The following is an 18,485-nucleotide window of genomic DNA, read 5'->3' on the forward strand; positions in this document are numbered from 1 at the left end:
AAGAGATTAGAGAGCCAGGTATGTTTAGTCTGGAGAAAAGAGGATTAAGGGGGTAATGGCCTCAAACTCCAGCAAATCAGATTTAAATTAAATTTCAGGAAAAAAGTTTGTGCAAGAGCAGAAGGACAATGGAACAAGCTGACTATGGATGTTGTAGATGGATTCTCTGATTAGAATTTTCAAGAGGCTGGCTAGGTACCTGTCTGGCATGGATGCAAAATGCACTATTCTTAAACCATCCAGCAAGTTCAAATAGTTGACCTTTGAGGTTGCTTCCAACTATTGACCCAAGTATTATTTTTAAGTTAGAAGTGAAGGTTGTTTTTTCATTTAAATGTTCTTCATTTTCATTTATTAACAAGGTGCTCAGCCGTAAGATGTCTTACGAATTCCCATGTTCTTGCTTTGTTATGGTCTTGACCCGTTTGCTGGAATTGAGAGAATTTTTTTTAGATGGCTCATGTTTCAAGTTAAGTTATATTTGTAAGAAAAAACATGCATACATCTAGTTTCCTGACAGAGGAATTAGTTTGCCTTTGTTCATTTTTTTTAATAGGAGAAATTCCTAATTGGTGGGGATTGCAGGTGTGCAGTTGAGAGTTAAAGAAGAAAAGCTGAGCAACTGGAGAGGCCTGGTGGAAGCTTAAACTGCTATAGTAGTAGCAAATGACGGCTGAGATATGGCTCAAGGAAACTTAAGAGCCTCAACATTTCTAAAACTAAGTATTAATAATACTTAGTAATTACTGCTATAAATATGAAGGTACATTTTTCCCGATGCACAGGAGTCCACTGTGGTTCAGTAGTAGAATCCTTGTCTGCCATGCAGGAGAGCTGGCTTCGATTCCTGGATGTCTGTACAACTACAGCTATGGAGACATCAAGCTTCTGGACTCAGTCTGGCCTTTGGATTCTGTCTCAGTGGCCTAAAAGGGGGATGGAAAGTCTGGGCAGCCTCCGTTCCTCCAAAAACTCCTGCCTAGGTATATGTGTCAAAGGCCTAGGTGACCTCTCATGCATACACTGGGATCTGGAAGGACTGATGGTTGCCAAAATAAAAAACCAAGCTTGGTGCACAGAACTAGCTGTTGAGATAGAAAATGACCCTGGTTTCATAACAGTCTTTTCCCCTGAATTATACTGTTTTCTTTAATTTTATTTATCCACTTATATTTGACTCATGCTCCAATTTTTTTGCAGTGGTGGGATGAAAGAGTCGATTTCCAGGCCGCTTTTTTACAATGTTTGGCAAAGCACGTGCCAAACATTTACTCTTCAGAAATGGATCCCTTGCTGGAGAAGCAGGAAGAATTGGCCCAGGTCACAATATTTTATCCTCTGGAGAGGTGTTTGTTTGGGGAAGACCCAGACATCTGCCTGGAGAAGCTGCGGCAAAGTGGATCTTCTCAGCTCTGTGGGAAGGTGTTCAAAGGTGGAGAGACAACATACTCCTGCAGGTGAGCACTAGGACTCTCATTGTGAATATTCTTCTGTTAGGTAATGCAGAAAAAATAGATTTAATAAAATTATTTTTGGTGCTAGATGTATTACTGCTGCATAGTCTGTTTGTGCAACATTAGAGTCTATGAATAAAGAGTGGTGACGGTGGCTTTAATATCACATCCAATTGAGACTGAACACGGTTTTCAGTGCATGTGAAAAGCAAAGAAATGAACTCTCTATGGAAGTGGTTGTTTCAGATGCAGCTCAGTCATATTTTGTTTTTAAATTAAAAACCTAGGGAAGTACATGCGCAAGATTATGCTGAAAGAACTTTATTAAGGCTGCCAAGTCAACCCCTCCCTCAAAGTTAGGAATCAAGGCTGTGAAGAAGAGTGAGGGGACTGACCCACAAATAAGATATTAGGAGGCAAAGGTGGGCTGATCTTTTTTACCTTGTCACCTATTCTACAATAACTGCATGTGGACTCAAACCCCACAGTAAGTGAAAGCTCACTGTGGCTGCTTACCCATGAAGGAGTGGGAAGATGCCAGTTGCTCCTCTTTTTTTAAAGTCACACTGCAAATTGCAGAGATGGAAATGATTTTCAGATTTAGTTAAATTGGGTTTTTTTGTTTTTAAAGATACCAAACTTAATTTTGCTTGGTTAGTTATAGGTCATGAATAAGTTTTAAGTGAGAAGAGGATACATTTACTGGATTATAGAGGTACCCTATTACTTCTCCTTGACCATTCACACAAGTGGCAGAGGTATGTGGTGAGTGTAAAAAATCAAGCCCTGGTGATACATGTGGGTTGGGTACAGTACCACATGATGGATTGTGTTTTTCAGTTGGCTGGGTTAAAAACCTAGGAAATTACACACAAAAATGGTATTAAATAACTTTAATAAGGAAGCAAAGTCAAACCCCCAAGAATTAGGAAATGTTAGAATCAAAGCTGCCTCTGTGTGCATCTGTTGTGATGGAGTCTTTAGCCATGAACGGGCATTTATTTCAACTGCTGCAAAGTTCTGGGAAATTTGCAGCTGTAGAAATCATCCTGCAAGAAGGAGTATATAGGTATTCAGGCATGCTTTCACCCTCTCTCCTCTGCTCCCCAGTTTTGGGAAGGTTTGGATAATAGCCATGTAGCAGGGCACTAGGGTGCCTGCTACTGAATAGTAGTAAATGGGCTCAGCTGCCACTCACCAGGGTAGCAGGTAGGAGTTGCTATGGCAACAGATTGGGTCAGCTGACCACCAGGGGCAGGGCCTGGCCCTTATAAACAGAGAAGGCTAAGGCAGAGTTAGTTCCCTTCTGGCAGCCAGGGAAGAGGGAGTTCTGTTGGAGCAAGCAGAACAGAACATAGCGGAGAGGCCTGATGGCTGGAGAGCGTCTGCTTGACAATACAGGGTGGAGGAAACCCTGATAAGGATACGTGTAAAAGGGAGCCAGGTTGGCTTGGAAGTTGTGTTTGTGTTGTAACCCAGAAGGGGGAGATTTTGGTTTTGGTTGTTGTTACAACCAGAGCACTGGGCGAGGCTGTAGGAGTGGAGGAGGCCTCATTAGGAGCTCCCCAGCAAGGTGGGGGTGTTCCTAGCGCCACAGGGGCGCTGCGTTTTGGGGTGTCTCGACCCCGGCCCAGTGCGGGCAGCTTTGGGAAGAGCTCAGTGTTGTGTGCGGGCAAGAGCCCCAGTGGGGCATAGGCCTGAAGAGGCGGGTCTGGGAGCCAGGTGAGGCTAAGGCTGCCTGAGCCCCAATTCAGGGAAGCCCGAGTCAGGCATAGAGGGCCCCAGTGCGGGCGGAGAGCGCGAGAAGCGCGGGCAAGGGCCCCAGTGCGGGTGGAGAGCGCGAGGCCCCGGGAAGGGGGCACGTGTATAGAGGCAAGGCCCAGAGTGGGCAGTGGTAGAAGGGCAAGGCCCTGGCGCCGGTTACGAGAACACGGGAGATAGGCCTCGGTATGGCGAGGGCTGCGGGAAAAGTATGGGGGCACCCGTGAGGGTGCAGCTCTGGTATAGTAAGACCCCGTGCCAAGGAGGGCAGGAAGGCAGCCTCCCATTAATGATATACCGACAAGACGTGGCGGGTGAGATAGAGGGTGCATTCAAGACCCAATTTGGCACGGTAGGTAAGGGCGCTAGGGGAGGTCACGGCACCCCTAGGTTGCCCTGCCACAAGCCACTGTTTCACTCTTCCTCCCTGTTTCTGGGGGGAGTGGAGCAGTGAGGAAAGGCTCCTCATGCCTTTCCTGACCAGGGTGACCCTGGCATGGAGAGGGTGTAGGGAGGTGGGCAGAGGGGCAGCTGCAAGCTCAAATGCCTGTACAGTTGTGGGAAGAGTCAGACTGCTGGGAAATTCTCCCTGTTCATCCCCCAGACTGGGGTCGCCCCAATCTAGGGAAGGGCCAAGGAGCACTTCCCTGTGGTGGATTTGTCTTGGTCTCTGGGAGGAGTCAAGTGGGGGAGATGCATAGGCATTGGATTCTGCAGAGGCAGGAGAGAGCTGCCCTGTTAAAACAAGATCTTTCTCTCTTTGTTTCCTGAGGGAGAAACTGCATTAACGCCTGTAAGTTTCCAGTTTCTAGTGGGAGTGTGTCATTTTTCCTGCTAGAGATGTAATGCCTGCTCATATCCTTTTGATTAATGATGTAATGTTTTGTCCACGATATTCCTCCTTTACCAGATGGAGGGGTGAATCAGAGATGTGAAGTAAGGAAAGCTATTGTCTGTAGGACCCTGTTTCATTTATTGCAGAAGGTTGGACATAGCAACAATGTTGGAAAACTGTAATTAACATGCTGCTACTAAAATTTTGCTTAAGAATTTTTTAACCTTGGTGTTTCAAAGTAACAGATATTTCATAAGTTGATGCTGAACCTGAGTATGGTGTCATCCACACAGTTCTTATAATGGCAGCAACGCTCACATATGAATGCTCCATGTTTTTAGTTCAGAATGTTATTTAATTAGTATTTTTGTTGCAGAGACTGTGCAATTGATCCAACTTGTGTGCTCTGTATAGACTGCTTCCAGAATAGCATTCACAAGAACCACCGTTACAAGGTATGACAGTCTTTTGTGAAAAGTTGTAAATGTTTACAGAAATTTCCTTCTGGGTTATAATATCCCTAGCAAATTGCCTGTCAAGAATGACGTGGAGTAGGCGGGGATGGAGCGCTGCCACCTACCACCCCGTGCTGCCTCTGCTTCCCAGGAGTGAGGGAGGAGGGGGAAACCTTGTCCCTCCATCCCCCTCCACCAGCACCCTGTGCTGCTGCCCCCGCCTCTAAAGAGTAGGGCTGGCCCGCCCCTCCTCTTCCCCCCACCCCTGTTGTCATGGTGGCACTCTGATTGGTTGTTTCAGTAACCAGTCAGAGTGCTCCAGGAGCCTTATAGACACTAAGCCCTATATCTGTCTATCTGTCTATAGAGAGATGTATAAAGATTATGAATAAAGTTTATTCTTACCACCCCAAATTTATGAATTTGTTAAAGTGAATGACCAGGTGAAAAAAATGGGGCTCAGTTGCACAAACAATAGCAACCATCCTATTAATAAAATTTCTTCAAAGTAATTGAGGGTGTATTGGGGGAGATATTTCTAGTAGAGGTAGGGAAGTATTCATGCTGTTGTATGGAGACTGAGGAGGTAGAGGTTGTCTGGAATATTTTGTACAATTTTTGTCACCTGTTCCAGAAGCGTAAATTTAAACTGGAACAGGTATGGAGAAGGGAGAGTAGGATGACTAGGGAATGGAGCACTTATTTTATGAGAAGAGACTAGAAGAACTTGACTGGTGAAATCTTGCAAGATGAAGGCTAAGGGGATATGATGGTTCTTGATGAGTATTTCAGGACATCTTTAACCTAAAGATCAATGTTGGTATAAAAACAAATGGATAAACCCTGCCCAGGCCTAAATTTAGATTGGAAATTAGAAGGTTTTTAATATCAGAGCAGTGAATTTCTGGAACTGCCTTTTGATATGGTTAGTAGAGGCAAAGAATTCAAATAGACTTTTAGACGCAGCTCTTACCTGCAGTAACAGGTGACTGGACTCGGTGACTAATGAGGTCTCTTTCAGTCGTCATGTTTTCTTCAGCTAGGGAGACTTCTCTGCCTGGTGGACCTAAAAGGCAGACTCTCTTGATCTGAGAATGTAGTACCCACATTGCATATCTTAGTTTTGTTACTGTAGTGGTTGTGTGTGTGTGTAGGATCAGGTCTTGTATTCAAGACATTTTATTTATTCATTCATTAGATTTATATGCTGCCATTCCCAACAAGGGAATTTACAGAAATAGTTTTTAAAACAAGGGAATAATGTACCAGGGTATTAGAATAAAAGATAAAACATTTCCCTCACCAAACAGTATCCCAGGTTAGCTTGACTTGCTAAATGCTGGCCCAAGCAGGTCTTACAATGCTTCCAGAATATGTCCAGGCTCTGGGTCTGGCTGGCTTCAAAGGGAAGAGTTTCAGTGCTGAGGAATGACATGGCACTTTCCCCATACAGATCTGATATTTGAATCTTGCCCTTGATTCAGGAAAATTTTGGGCTAGCAAATAAGCAGAGGTGTTCTCACCTCGGCTTATTTCTAGCTCTTAGTTGAAAATGAAATAGAATGACTGGGTGTATTGAAGCTCTGTTGTTTCCTCCTTATTCTGAAATTAGGCATCAGGTTCATGGTGAGTGGCAGGTTTGGTTTTGAGGGGTGGGGTGGAAGTTTGGAGGTGTTCTTTTACAACTTTCATTTGGACCAGCTTTAATGTGCTTATTGAGCAAATGTGAACCAATGTTACTTTAGCAAATCTGAAAAGGAATATTCAGAGAATTAAGGAACATAAGTGTTGCTAAAATCTTTAAAACATTATTGCTTACTTAATGCATAAGGATTCTTAGTAGAGATGCTGAAAGTCCCAACTAAAAATCCCCCTTGTCAAAGTTATGTAAATGGTACTTGGTTACAATTTGATCCTAGTGAATAGGTCTCTCGACTCATACTTGTTATTTAAAATAAAATAAACTTGTACCCAAAGGGCCCAATCATATAGTCTTTTCACTAGTCATAACACAGATCCATAAACTTTTGTTGTGTTTCCTTGCTTGGATGTGTTTGTTTAAACCTCCTTCAACTGGGTCACGGAGCTTGGATGGAAAAAATTAAAACAAGTGTCAAATACAATAGATTTGTGTAGAACTGGATCTTCTCTTCCTGCCACCTTTTGGATGCTCTCAGAGGCAAATCCATGTGACCTGTCAGCGGTTCCAACTACTGCTGCCTTATTTGGAGAATAATCTTTTCAAGTATTTTCTTATGCTGTTCTCCTACATGCCTCTCTCCTGTGTTTTTTCTCTGCCCATCTTCACTGATAACTCCTTTTTTAAAGAGTCATTGAAACAGCCGATCATTTCATTGTACTGATTGGAAGGATCACAAGCCTTTAAAGCAATGTAACTTTGCTGAAAAATTAAACTAAAGAACTTCTAAATCCAGTATGTATCCAGTTTAATTGTAAACCTGCACAGTTTTAAAATGGGCTAGATTTTCACTCTTTACTTTAATTGCTTGTTAGAATTATGTTTATTTTGGATGCTGTTCTTTCCTGTACCAAGTGGCCGCAACTGATCTTTAAGAGGATATGCTGAGAGTGGGATAGTCAGGCAGCTTGGATATAGGCTGAGAGCCTCAAAAGTGGTTGAGAGTAGTAAAGAGGCAGAGGGTATACTGAGAACATAGATAAAACGTAGTACTCTGTAATTCTGTGGATTCCTTGATCTGCTGATGTCAGAGTGCATTACAAGTAAGCCTTAAAATACTTCAAGAATGACAGAAGTAAAATATATGTAACTTGGGTATATATATATCCACCGTGCCCACAAGTTTACAGGAACAGCCAGGTATATGAGCCAGGAGCCTAGTTTCCAGTCTTTTTGCCCTACCTTTTCAGTAATTTAGAATGAGGCAGAAATAATGGTAGCTGGAACAGGAAGATCAAATGGAAGCAGGCTGAATTTATTTCCCCATTTGTAGATACAAGCTACAGAATTAAATGCTGCTTCTTTCTTTTAAAAAATTGTATTGATGAAAAATATCTGCTCTTTGAGAGCGTGTTCCCTATTTCTAATAACTATTCTTAGAAGTTTGATTGCAACTGAGATATTGGGAGAAATCGTGTACAGTCACTATTAGTATTGTATTTTATACTTCATCTTAACTTTCTGCTGGAGCAGAGCCTGGCATTCAGACTCCTCAGGAAGTCCTGGTAGTAGTCACATTCCTAATCTATCTTCCATCCTTTAGGCAAGCCTAATAGAACTACTGTGACAATTTTGTGGTTATACTGTTTGTTTTGATGTTGTATGTTGAAAGTTGGGTTTTTTTTCTTCCTAAATTTGGCTGCCCTTTAATTGGGTATCTCACTGCAAGGGGAGTTGACACTCTCATGGCTTTGCCTGACTCGGGGTCCCCTCACAGCTTCTCATGAGAGTTTCCAGGTATAACATTTTCCTTGTCTGCCTACAAGCTCAGATTTTGCAGTTGAGGGCATGAGAAGTTGTAAAGATTTTTACTTATTTGTCACGTCCAAACGAACATAAAACAGATACTGGGAGTGCTGCTTAATTACTGGGGTCTCCTGTGCATTCCAATCTTAGGACATTTCATTTCAAAATCTGCAACAAGTTCCCTATGCCTATATCCTTGAACCCATTCATATAGCTTATTGAAAACAGAGAAGCTCCATTTTGTTCCGGGGTCTCCCCATGTAGAACAGCTTGCAAGATTACTGTAATATGCCACAGCAGAAATGTATAGAATAAGATTGAAATGTTGGAGTATAAAAGCTGATGGGCTACTTCATACCCATACCTACTTAGGTACCATTTGGGGGTGGACCAGATGACCTCTTCTGTGGTTGCTTCCATCTCTGTGATATCTTCTCCATTATTTCATTGATGATATTTAATACATGTATTGCTTGAACAAATGCAGGCTTGTGTTATTGTTTGTTACATAGAAATAAATTTGGCTGAAAAAGCTTTTAATTTTCCAGATGCATACTTCTACTGGCGGGGGGTTTTGTGACTGTGGAGATACAGAGGCATGGAAGGCTGGACCATTTTGTACTAAACATGAGCCTGGAGCAGCAAGTACTACACAAGAGGTAGGAAGCATGGGTGACATGATGGGGGGATAAGGGGAGATATGGTTAGCCCTACTGACTGTGTCCTTGCATTGTCAGCCCATGTTCCTCTTGGAGTCAATAATGACTCCAAGATCTCTTTCTGCCACCACGCTTTTGAGAAGGGAGTTCCCCAGCCTATAGGTATGCTGCTGGTTCCTACTGCCTAAGTGCAGCCTGCTGCACTTGTCAGTATTGACTCCCATCTGATTTTCATTTCCCCATCCCTGTAACCTGTCCAGGTCCAGCTGTAATCTGTCCTTCCCTTCTAGCATGCCCACCTTACCCCAGTGTCGTCTGCAAATTTAAACAGGGTGCTTTTCACCCTGTCATCCAAGTCGCTAATAAAGCAATTGAACCGAGCCCTGGGGGATTCCACTGCCCGCTTCCCTCCAGGTTGAATATGACCCATCCACCGCCATTCTCGGAGTATGACCCCTCAGCCAATTTGCAATCCATCTGACTGTGTAGGCATCAGTGCCACAGTTGCCTAGCTTTTTAATGAGGATGGGGTGGGAGACGGTGTCAAAGGCCTTCCTGAAGTCCAGAAAGACTACATTCACCGTGACACCTGCATCCAACGATTTTGTGACCTGATCATAGAAGGCAGTTAGGTTGATCTGACAGGACCCGACCCTAATGAAACGAAGCTGCTTGGCCTTGAGCATCATTCCTGCTGCTGGCCTATCACAGATGTGCTCCTTGATAATCTTCTCAAACAGCTTCCCCAGGATTGAAGTAAGACTAAAGGGCCTATAGTTGCCCGGGCCCTCCCTCCTCCCCTTTTTGAAGATGAGGACCACACTGGCCCTCTTCCAGTTGTCCAGCACCTGGCCAGAGCACCACGAGTGCTCATAAAGCTGTGCCGGGGCCCTGTGATAACCCCTGCCAATTCCCTCAACACCCTGGGGTGGACACCATCTGGACCTGCTGATTTGAACACATCCAGCCCAATCCAGGAGTTCCCTAACTTGACCCTAGGCCTGGCGGAATTTCTTCTAAGTCTGTCCTGAATCTCGGTGGGGGAGTCCTGGTCCCCGCACAAGAAAATGGAGGCAAAGAAATTGTTAAAGAGGTCTGCTTTCTTCACTGGTGCAACTACCAGGCTGTCAAGCATATCCTGCAGGGGTCCCACATTACCCGGTGCCTTCTCATACTCCCTATGTATTTAAAAAAAGGACTTTTTGTTATCCGTGATGCTAGCCCTAGTTCCGTATCTGCCTTAGCTTTCCTAACAGCCTCCCTACAGACCCTAGCAGTGGAGGTATACTCCTCTTTGGTGATAGCCTGTTCCTTCCACTGGGTATATGCCTCCTTTTTGTCAATCAGGTATTCTCGAATGCCCTTGGTGAGCCAGGGAGGGCTTTTGGAGACTCTTGCCCCCTTGGCTTCTTGTTGGGCTTGTCACCCCCTGGGCTCTGAGTATCGTTTCCTTAAGGAATGACCACTCATCTTGGGCACCCAGTTCCCCTGCTCTCCAGGACCCCAGTGCCTCTCCCACTAATCTCAACTCATTGAAGTTGGCCCTCTTGAAGTCAAGGGTACTGCCTTGCTGCAGGCCCTTGACACCCTGCGCTGGATGGTGAATTCTAGCAAGTGATGATCGCTATTGCCCAGGTGGTTGAAGACCTGGAGTCCCCTCACCAGGTCACCCATATTTCTGTGCCAACAGTGGAACACAGGGCTGAAACCCAACTGGAGCCTGTACCCAGCAGCAGTGGGGGCAGTGGCAGAGGTGTGATTTCTGTGCTGATGATGGGGCACAGGGTTGGAGCCTAGCTGGATCTAGCAGCTGGGACAGTGGCAGCATGGGGGGGTGCCCTGCCACTATGAGCACTTGCCATAGCATCTGTAAAATAAAGTAAGGGCAAAATATCATAAATCATTAAGTGCTGCTTTGAATGTTTGTCCACATATTTCACACCTTTCATTATTGGTATGCATGCAGCATCCCTTGATGAAAACGGGATAAGCTACTTTGCATTTGTTGGGGGATAAGTGCATGCAAACCGGTAGTTAATATGGAGTAAGTTCTCACCATAAGTTACCTTGTTTTTGTGCCTGTATCCTGAGTTGCCTTATTTATACCTCATGTGATTAATATATGTTCCAGATTCTCTTAAGGACAACAGCTAGAAATTTCAGAAGCGGTGGTTTTAGAAAAAAGACGCCTCCCTCCCCCACCCCGATATTTGGTGTACACACACATCCTGATATTTGGCAGGATTGATGGACTCACCTTTTGAATCCTTAGCTCTGTGTTCCCTGTTTTGCTTTTCTGATAAAACTGCTGTCTTGGTAGTGAGAGCAGCAGCCAGAAGAGGAGATCAGAAAATTGCTGAGACTTTGTCCAAAATATTTCAGAAAAGAGTTTGACTAATTACGCCAGGTTATCCACTTATCTGTATTTTTTCTAAAACAACATTCAAGCAAGAGTGAGGGAAGCTGTAGACACTGAATATTCTTGTAGCACTGTATCGAGACATTTAGTATGCATTTGTGCTACCGCCTAAATGGGAAGCAGTTCAGAGTCGCTCAGAGTGATCTGATCCCTGGAACTCACAGTCCAGGCTTCACGGAGTGGCCTGCTTCTTACCTTCAAATGAATGTGTTATATACTTCAAATATAAAGGAAAAAGTTCTTTTGCCTTTAAATTCCTTTTAAGATTGAGTAAGCTTGAGAGTACATGTCTGCAAGGTAAGGGTAAAAATAATTTTCAAGAATGTTAGAGGTGTTGAAAATAAATAACTTCAGCTGCAAGGAAATCACGGTTACTTTTTACATTTTAAGAAATCTAGATACTGTATTTTCTCAAACAAAGCATGCACCACCCCCAACGAGCTTGGGGACACTGGGAACATGCATTTCATGAAAGAAATAAATATAGACCCCCACGTGCAGGGTCCAGAGATTTGGCAGCAGGGGAGTAGTGGCAGTGTTAATTCCCATGGCTTCCAGAACAGCTTTGGGATCCTAGGCAATTAATGCTACCACTACTTCCCTGCCACCAAATTTCTGGACCACTGGGGAGACCCCCACTGAATGATATGACCCTGCATGCTAGATTAGTCCAGCATATGGGGTTGGTCTGTTAAAACCAGGGAACATATAATATATTGGGGGTATGAGAGATGTGAGAACATAAGAGTACATTGTTTCAACACACAGTTTTCTGAAGCTCTAACTAACCTTTAAGTTTTGTCAGATTCTGTAGTGGTTTTCAGAGGGTTTTTACTTTTATTTTTATCCTTTAAATTAATGTTAGGGCTTCTGTACTTTCACTCCAGCTTAATGCACTTTTTACTACCTCACACTTAATTGTAACTGCCTCTACAAGCTGACAAATAGCCCCTTAGTTTGGTACCTTTTAAATAACTAGATATGCAGGGAGGTGCTCTTTCCCTTTTTTATTTCTGCTAGAGACCAAGCACATCCTCACTTTGGGGTAGGATGAGAGGGTTGCTTTTTCCCCAGAGTGGAATCTTGCTCCATTATGCAGTGGATTACTCTTCTTTTCAGAATATCCCTGTCTCTCCTGGCTTTTTTTTTTTCCTTGTATTTCAAACTCTGTGGTTGGCATATATTATCGGGGATCAGGTCAATGTAACAGTGGTGATGTGAAGACCAGCTTGTCTAGTTTCTTCTGAGTATTTGTGTAACTTTTACTCTTTTTAAGGAAGCTGATAGCATTGTCAAATAGGAAAGAATTAAGCTCAATGGTTTAAGTCCTTATTTTTCAGAATCAGTAAGAATGTGATTTTACATTTTATGCATTTAGATGAAGATACCTACAAGCATTTTAGTTGACAGCCTTGACTTCTTTTAAAGCTCATCAGGCCCGGAAAAGACTGCTTCTGGTAACCCTGAAAGCCACTGGCCATTTCAGTTAATTACTACTTCTCTTTCACTATACTTCCATGTTTTCTATGAGATGAATACTGTATCTACAGAAGAAAGAGACTTGGGGGTCATCATTGACCACAAGATGAACATGAGCCTGCAATGCGATGCTGCAGCTAGTAAAGCGACCAAAATGCTGGCTTGCATCCATAGATGCTTCTCAAGCAAATCCCAGGACGTCATTCTCCCCTTGTACTCGGCCTTGGTGAGGCCGCAGCTGGAGTACTGCATCCAGTTTTGGGCTCCACAATTCAAAAAGGATGTGGAGAAGCTTGAGAGAGTCCAGAGGAGAGCCACGCGCATGATCAGAGGTCAGGAAAACAGATCTTACGATGATAGGCTGAGAGCCACGGGACTCTTTAGCCTGGAAAGGCGCAGGCTCAGGGGTGATCTGATGGCCACCTATAAGTTTATCAGGGGTGACCACCAGGATCTGGGGGAACGTCTGTTCACCAGAGCGCCCCAAGAGATGACGAGGTCAAACGGTCACAAACTCCTGCAAGACCGTTTCAGGCTGGACATAAGGAAGAATTTCTTTACTGTCCGAGCCCCCAAGGTCTGGAACAGTCTGCCATTGGAGGTGGTTCAAGCACCTACATTGAACACCTTCAAGAGTAAATTGGATGCTTATCTTGCTGGGATCCTATGACCCCAGCTGACTTCCTGCCCTTTGGGCAGGGGGCTGGACTCGATGATCTCCCGAGGTCCCTTCCAGCCCTAATGTCTATGAAATCTATGAAATCTTGTGCAGTTTTTTGTTCGATTGTTTCTATTCCATAAATTTATAAGTCCATAGCTGCTTTGGGAAGTTCTAGAAGCCATATTTCTGCAATAGATCTCAACAGATCATTACCACTATTTTATATCAACTTTTGCCAAATATGTCATCTAGACTTGTAGGCCAAATGAACAGCACAGGGCCAGGCCAAATGAACGGCACAGGGCCAGTCCAAAGGTTGAATTCAGCATGAAGTCTATACACCGGTTTGATGTGTGGGTGTGTGCCAGCTTTGATCCAGCCATGATCCAACTCTGTGTATGCCAACCCCACCCCATGTGCTGGATCCAGCCATGAACCATCCCTGTGCACCGGATCATTATGTCAATGGAATGGCTCTGCACATGGGCCTGTATTATTGAGTCTGCAGAGTTCTCCACATGTCTGGAAATTTTGGTGGGGAGGAGTGGTGCAGTATTAATTGCTCTGGGTTAGATGACGTCTTGCAGGCGGAAGGTTGAGCGCTAGGGCCGTACAAACCTTCGGCCCCTAATTTGATTCTGCCCAAGTTGGTGGCCAAAACCCTGAATTCGAATTGAATTGGGGGACCCTTTAATCTCTCCAAATTGAATTGGAACCCTCTGAATCTATTTGGAGAGATTTGGCGATTCGGAGATAGACACAGCTTTAAATGCTTTTTCTATGTATCTCAAGGTACCAGGCAGCTTGTCAACACTGATATGCTGGTGTGATATATGGAGCGTCCCACAGGAGCGCAGGGAACTCCCTAGCATGCTCAGCAGCAGACCCAGAAGTGGACCAGAAGCACTTCCGGTCCACTTCCATGTCTGCCAGGGAGTGCACAGGGGGGCCTCCCGAACCCCTTCTGGCTCGGTGATTGGTGCTTCCTGTGTCTGGGTGGCACCTGGGGTTCCCTTGTGGCCAATCGCCAAGCTGGGAGGGCGCAGGGGGGCTTCCCCCCTTCCCCCCCATGTGCTCCCTAATGGGTCTGGAAGTGGACCGGAAGTACTTCCAGTCCACTTCAGGGTTTGCTGCCGAGCATGCAGGGCCCACCCCCCCCAAACGCTTCTGTGGGATGCTCCTTCCACCCCAGCATTGCAGCATTCACGAGCCGCACTTGGTACCTTGGGGTATGTAGAAAAAACATTTAAAGCTGTGTCTATGACTGAATCACTGAATCAGCATTGAATCTTCAGATTTGGATTCGGCCAAATTGAATTGGGGACAGTGATCTAAATCAACAAATTGAATCACTGTCCCCAATTCAGGCCAAATCCGAATTGTATATGGCCTGTTTCGCACACCCCTTTTGAGCACCACTGAAATAAACCTTATGCCACAGGTGCTTTTGATACTTTTGTGAATGGAAATTGGATGTGAAGACTTGTTCTTGGAAAGCCTCTTTGCTGCTTATTTTCCCTCCCTCTGCCCAGCACCTTTGATCTGAGATTTCTCATAATAGCTGTTTAGAGAATCCTCAGATTAATGGAAAATGTATCTAGACACCCCATAGTGCTTTGACAGTACGTCAGCCTCTGTGGCAAAATCATGTCTGTATGCAAAGTTACCTCGCTTGTACTTCTAAGCATAGATACCAATACGCAGTACTATTTCATATGTTGAAACAAACCTGCTCTCAGGAAAAGCTCGATTTTATTCAGGGTTTAATTTGCCCTTCCTTTTTAGGTCCCACCTTTAATTTCAATCCCTTATTTTCACAGGAAAGAGGGATAGTAAAACAGATTTGTACCTGGTGACTGTGGCTGGATCATTATTTCCGCCCCATCTCTGTCATATTTTTGGTTACTCTTTTCTTCATTTGTAGCTGGTACTTCTGTTCTGGTCAAAACATTCCTAGGGAGGATTAGGGAATGAACTGATCAATATGTAAAAGAACATACTGACCATTGATCAGGAGAACAGTGTTCCTTTTCAGTGACGTGTATGACAATAATATGATTCCAGCTTTACTTTGTATATTATTAACCTCCATATTTCTCTCACTGCCTGTGGAGTAATTTATATTTGTTACTTTTTTCCTAGAATGGGTACAGTAGTCAGCTGTGCTCCCACGCCTTTTTTCCTTTTGTGTATCTATATCCTGTGTTGACATTTTTTCCTTATTTACAGAATTCAGAATGCCAGCTAAATGAAGAGGTAATGGCACAAGCCAGGAAGGTGTTCCCTTCTGTCATAAAATATATTGTTGATATGACCATTTGGAAAGAAGAGAAGGAACTGCCTCCAGAGCTCATGACTAGGTGTGGAATATTGTCAGCATTTTCTCAAGTGTTAAAACCTCCATTCAGATTTTTTTTTACATGTAGGTATTAATTAGGGCTGTGCAGAATTTCACTGGCTGTTTCATTTTGACTTGTTTCAAGCTTGAAACAGCAAAATGGAAACAAAACAAAGGGCTTCGTAACAGCCTCGAAATGAAATGAGGGCAGTTGAAACATTTTGAAAGTTTTGAAATGTTTTGAGTTTTGAAGCTCAAGCTGGGCTTACTTTCTGTTTCCCTGCAGGCAAGGAGAGGGAGGGAGAAGAAGGTGGAAGGACTACTCTGATATTGACTGTGTAGCTGGCCAGTGGCTGTGATCCTTCCCTGAGGTCCCTTCCAATCCCAGTGCTCTGGGGGAGGGATGGAAAAACAGCATAAATGCCAGCATTGTTTGACCTGGCCTGCTTTCTGTCACCCATGTCATGAGTTTTGCTTGTCAGCAGCCTGAAGTGCAGTTTCCCAGAAACCGCTGCTCCTATGTCCTTGAAAGTTGGTAGGCTTCATGGCCTCAGCAGGGACTACCGTGCTTGCAGTTTTCGCCCCTCTGTGCCTTAATAGTCACATGACATGAGTTTTTTGATTTCAAGACTTTGAGGTGCAGTTTCCCAGAAACTCCTGCACCTAAAACTTGGCAGACTCCATGGCCTCGGAAGGGGCTACCATCCCTGCAAGTTTCATCCAAATCGGGCAAGAAATGACAAAGTTATAGGCAGTTTTGTGCTTCCCCCTTATAGCCTATGCATGAAACGTTGAAACAGCAAAACAATTTTGACAAAATGAAACAGAACAGTGGTTTCAAAACCAAATGAGACACTGTCTTATCACAATGTTGAAATGGAAGTCAAAATGGAACGGTGCTGTTTCGCACAGCCCTAGTATTAATGTCCTGTACACACTTGTTAGTGCCGATTCCCTGTATATCTCTGTGTGACATTTCGGGACAACACTTTTTATATATGTAAACATTAGCCTTTTTATGGAAAGGTTTGTTTGGTGCCAAGTGTTGAATTGGTTACGCTGGAAATTTTGCAAAAAGCCTCCTTCATCAAGGTGTAAAGAGACCACACTTTTTTTTTTTTAAGAAAAGGAAAGTAAGAGCATGAAAGTGACTGGGAGGAGAAATCCTTGCAGAAATAGCAGATGACTTAAATGCACTCGTGTACTTGTGTTGGGCGAATGCCAATAAGTAGGTTTCATAGTGAAAACACTGTATGTTACCACTTACACTAATGGGATTTGCAGCCAGGGTGGTGCAACATGCTGGTTCCTTAAAATCCTTTTAAGGGTACCATACCATGTTAGCCCTGTTAGGTATACAAACATGATTCGCACAGTAACCCCAGAGATTTCAAATAGGAATCTGTAGTGTTAAAAAATATTCTGCCCTGTTGTGGGCTTTCTGAGTTGCTGTTGTTCTTCTGTAGTCAAAAAATAAGGGAAAATGAAGAGCTGACATTTTCCAAGGGCTGCCTCAATTGTATTCTGGGGTGCCTCGAGTCTAGAAAGATTGAAGACCACTGACTTAGACTGTTGCTAGTGTCAGTTCTGGAAACATATAAAAGTTCCTATTGTAGATTAGGTGTAATAAGAGAATGAAGGTTTTCCTTGCTTTTTATAGAACCTGGAGCTGATTAAGCATCTCTGTGATGCTTAGTTTCAGTTCTCAAACCGTGAATTTGTGTCTCCATGTCCTTGTTAACAGCAGTATATAGAAATGAAATGAGAGAGAACAGACCTGATCAGCCCTCTTGTCTCATTGCAAGTTTGTGTACACAAAGTCAAGCCCTTACATCTCTCTAAAAGTGCAAAGCTTCAAGAAGTTAAATGAATAGAGGATATCAAACCAAGAATGTACTTTTTGTAGAAAACAGTGATTAAATAGAAGCTTCCTGACCAGTGACTTAAACTGAGATTTAAATCATGATTTAAATAAATTTGATTAAAATCAAACCTGCCCTGGTTTATTTAATTAAATACTGGCTTGTTCCCAGTAGAGAGAAGACTGATAATTACTACTGTGTCCTTTTCAATGATGAACATCATTCTTATGACCATGTCATCTACAGTCTACAAAGGGCACTTGGCTGTGAATTTGGAGAAGCCCAGTTGCACACTACAGCCATAGATAAAGAGGTTAGTATACTCCGTGTGCAGTAGAAATTCCCTTTTTTATGCATTAGGCAGTGCTGGTTGTAATGCTGTGTTCATAGTAACTGTTTCTGAGCTGTTGGAGCTTGAAAAGAGATAATTGCAGAGACTGTAAACTAATTGTTAGTCAGTAGTTGCATGGAATATAAATGATGATTAAAGAAGGTGATCTGGTTTTCATATTGCATTAATTTGTTGTTCAATACATAAAACAGGTTCCTAGAAAGGGGAAAAACCACATATTTATTAGTTGAGGTTATTCCATTAAACACAGCCATCTTTTTCTTACTCTCTTATATGAGTTTTATCTTTTAAGTTCTGTTTGGGTGAGAGAACTATGCATTTTAGATAAAAGGTATTAAAAGAAAAATATAAAGTACTTGCATATGCGGTAGTAATTTGGTCAGAATGATAAGCTACAATTTGCAGTCTTCTCAGATTCTCAGATTCAGATTCTCAGTGTTTGATCTTTAAAGCTGTGAATCAAATGGATAAAATCAATGACATTCCAATTGGAGGCTGACCATTTCACTTTTCCTTTCCTGACAACAATGCTAAACAATACCTCTGTAAATAACTGTTCAAAATCAGTTGTGGACTTTGAACAGTTAATTTAAAGAATAGTCACTTAAAAAAAAGATAAAATAAATGTCCTTAATTATGTTAGATAATTTAGGTTCTTGCTCAATAGTGTAATTACTAGTAGGCTGCCTGATTAAATTTTTGAAGTGCATATGCATGCATATGTACGTGTGAACACATACATGTGGATTTATAGGTGCATAAAAT

The 18,485-nt window shown here is 43.2% G+C and overlaps 1 protein-coding gene across 5 annotated transcripts in view; it reads left to right on the forward strand.

Moving 5' to 3' along the window:
• The window catches only part of UBR1 (ubiquitin protein ligase E3 component n-recognin 1), a 126,712-nt gene that overhangs the window by 16,181 nt on the left and 92,046 nt on the right, over positions 1-18,485 (forward strand). For 3 of the 5 annotated variants that reach the window (XM_090033319.1, XM_090033318.1, XM_090033316.1), the window contains exons 2-6: positions 1,201-1,457; positions 4,427-4,505; positions 8,499-8,609; positions 15,398-15,528; positions 17,540-17,681. In XM_090033319.1, the coding sequence (XP_089889445.1) occupies positions 1,282-1,457; positions 4,427-4,505; positions 8,499-8,609; positions 15,398-15,528; positions 17,540-17,681 (639 nt within the window). In that variant the 5' untranslated portion in view covers positions 1,201-1,281. The remainder of the gene's footprint in view (positions 1-1,200; positions 1,458-4,426; positions 4,506-8,498; positions 8,610-15,397; positions 15,529-17,539; positions 17,682-18,485) is intronic. The other 2 variants (XM_090033320.1, XM_090033317.1) reach the window with 1 other exon arrangement.

This window comes from Crocodylus siamensis, chromosome 2 (assembly GCF_052110815.1).
Source record: "Crocodylus siamensis isolate JL-2025a chromosome 2, ASM5211081v1, whole genome shotgun sequence".
In the NCBI taxonomy this organism is placed as follows: Eukaryota; Metazoa; Chordata; order Crocodylia; family Crocodylidae; genus Crocodylus; species Crocodylus siamensis.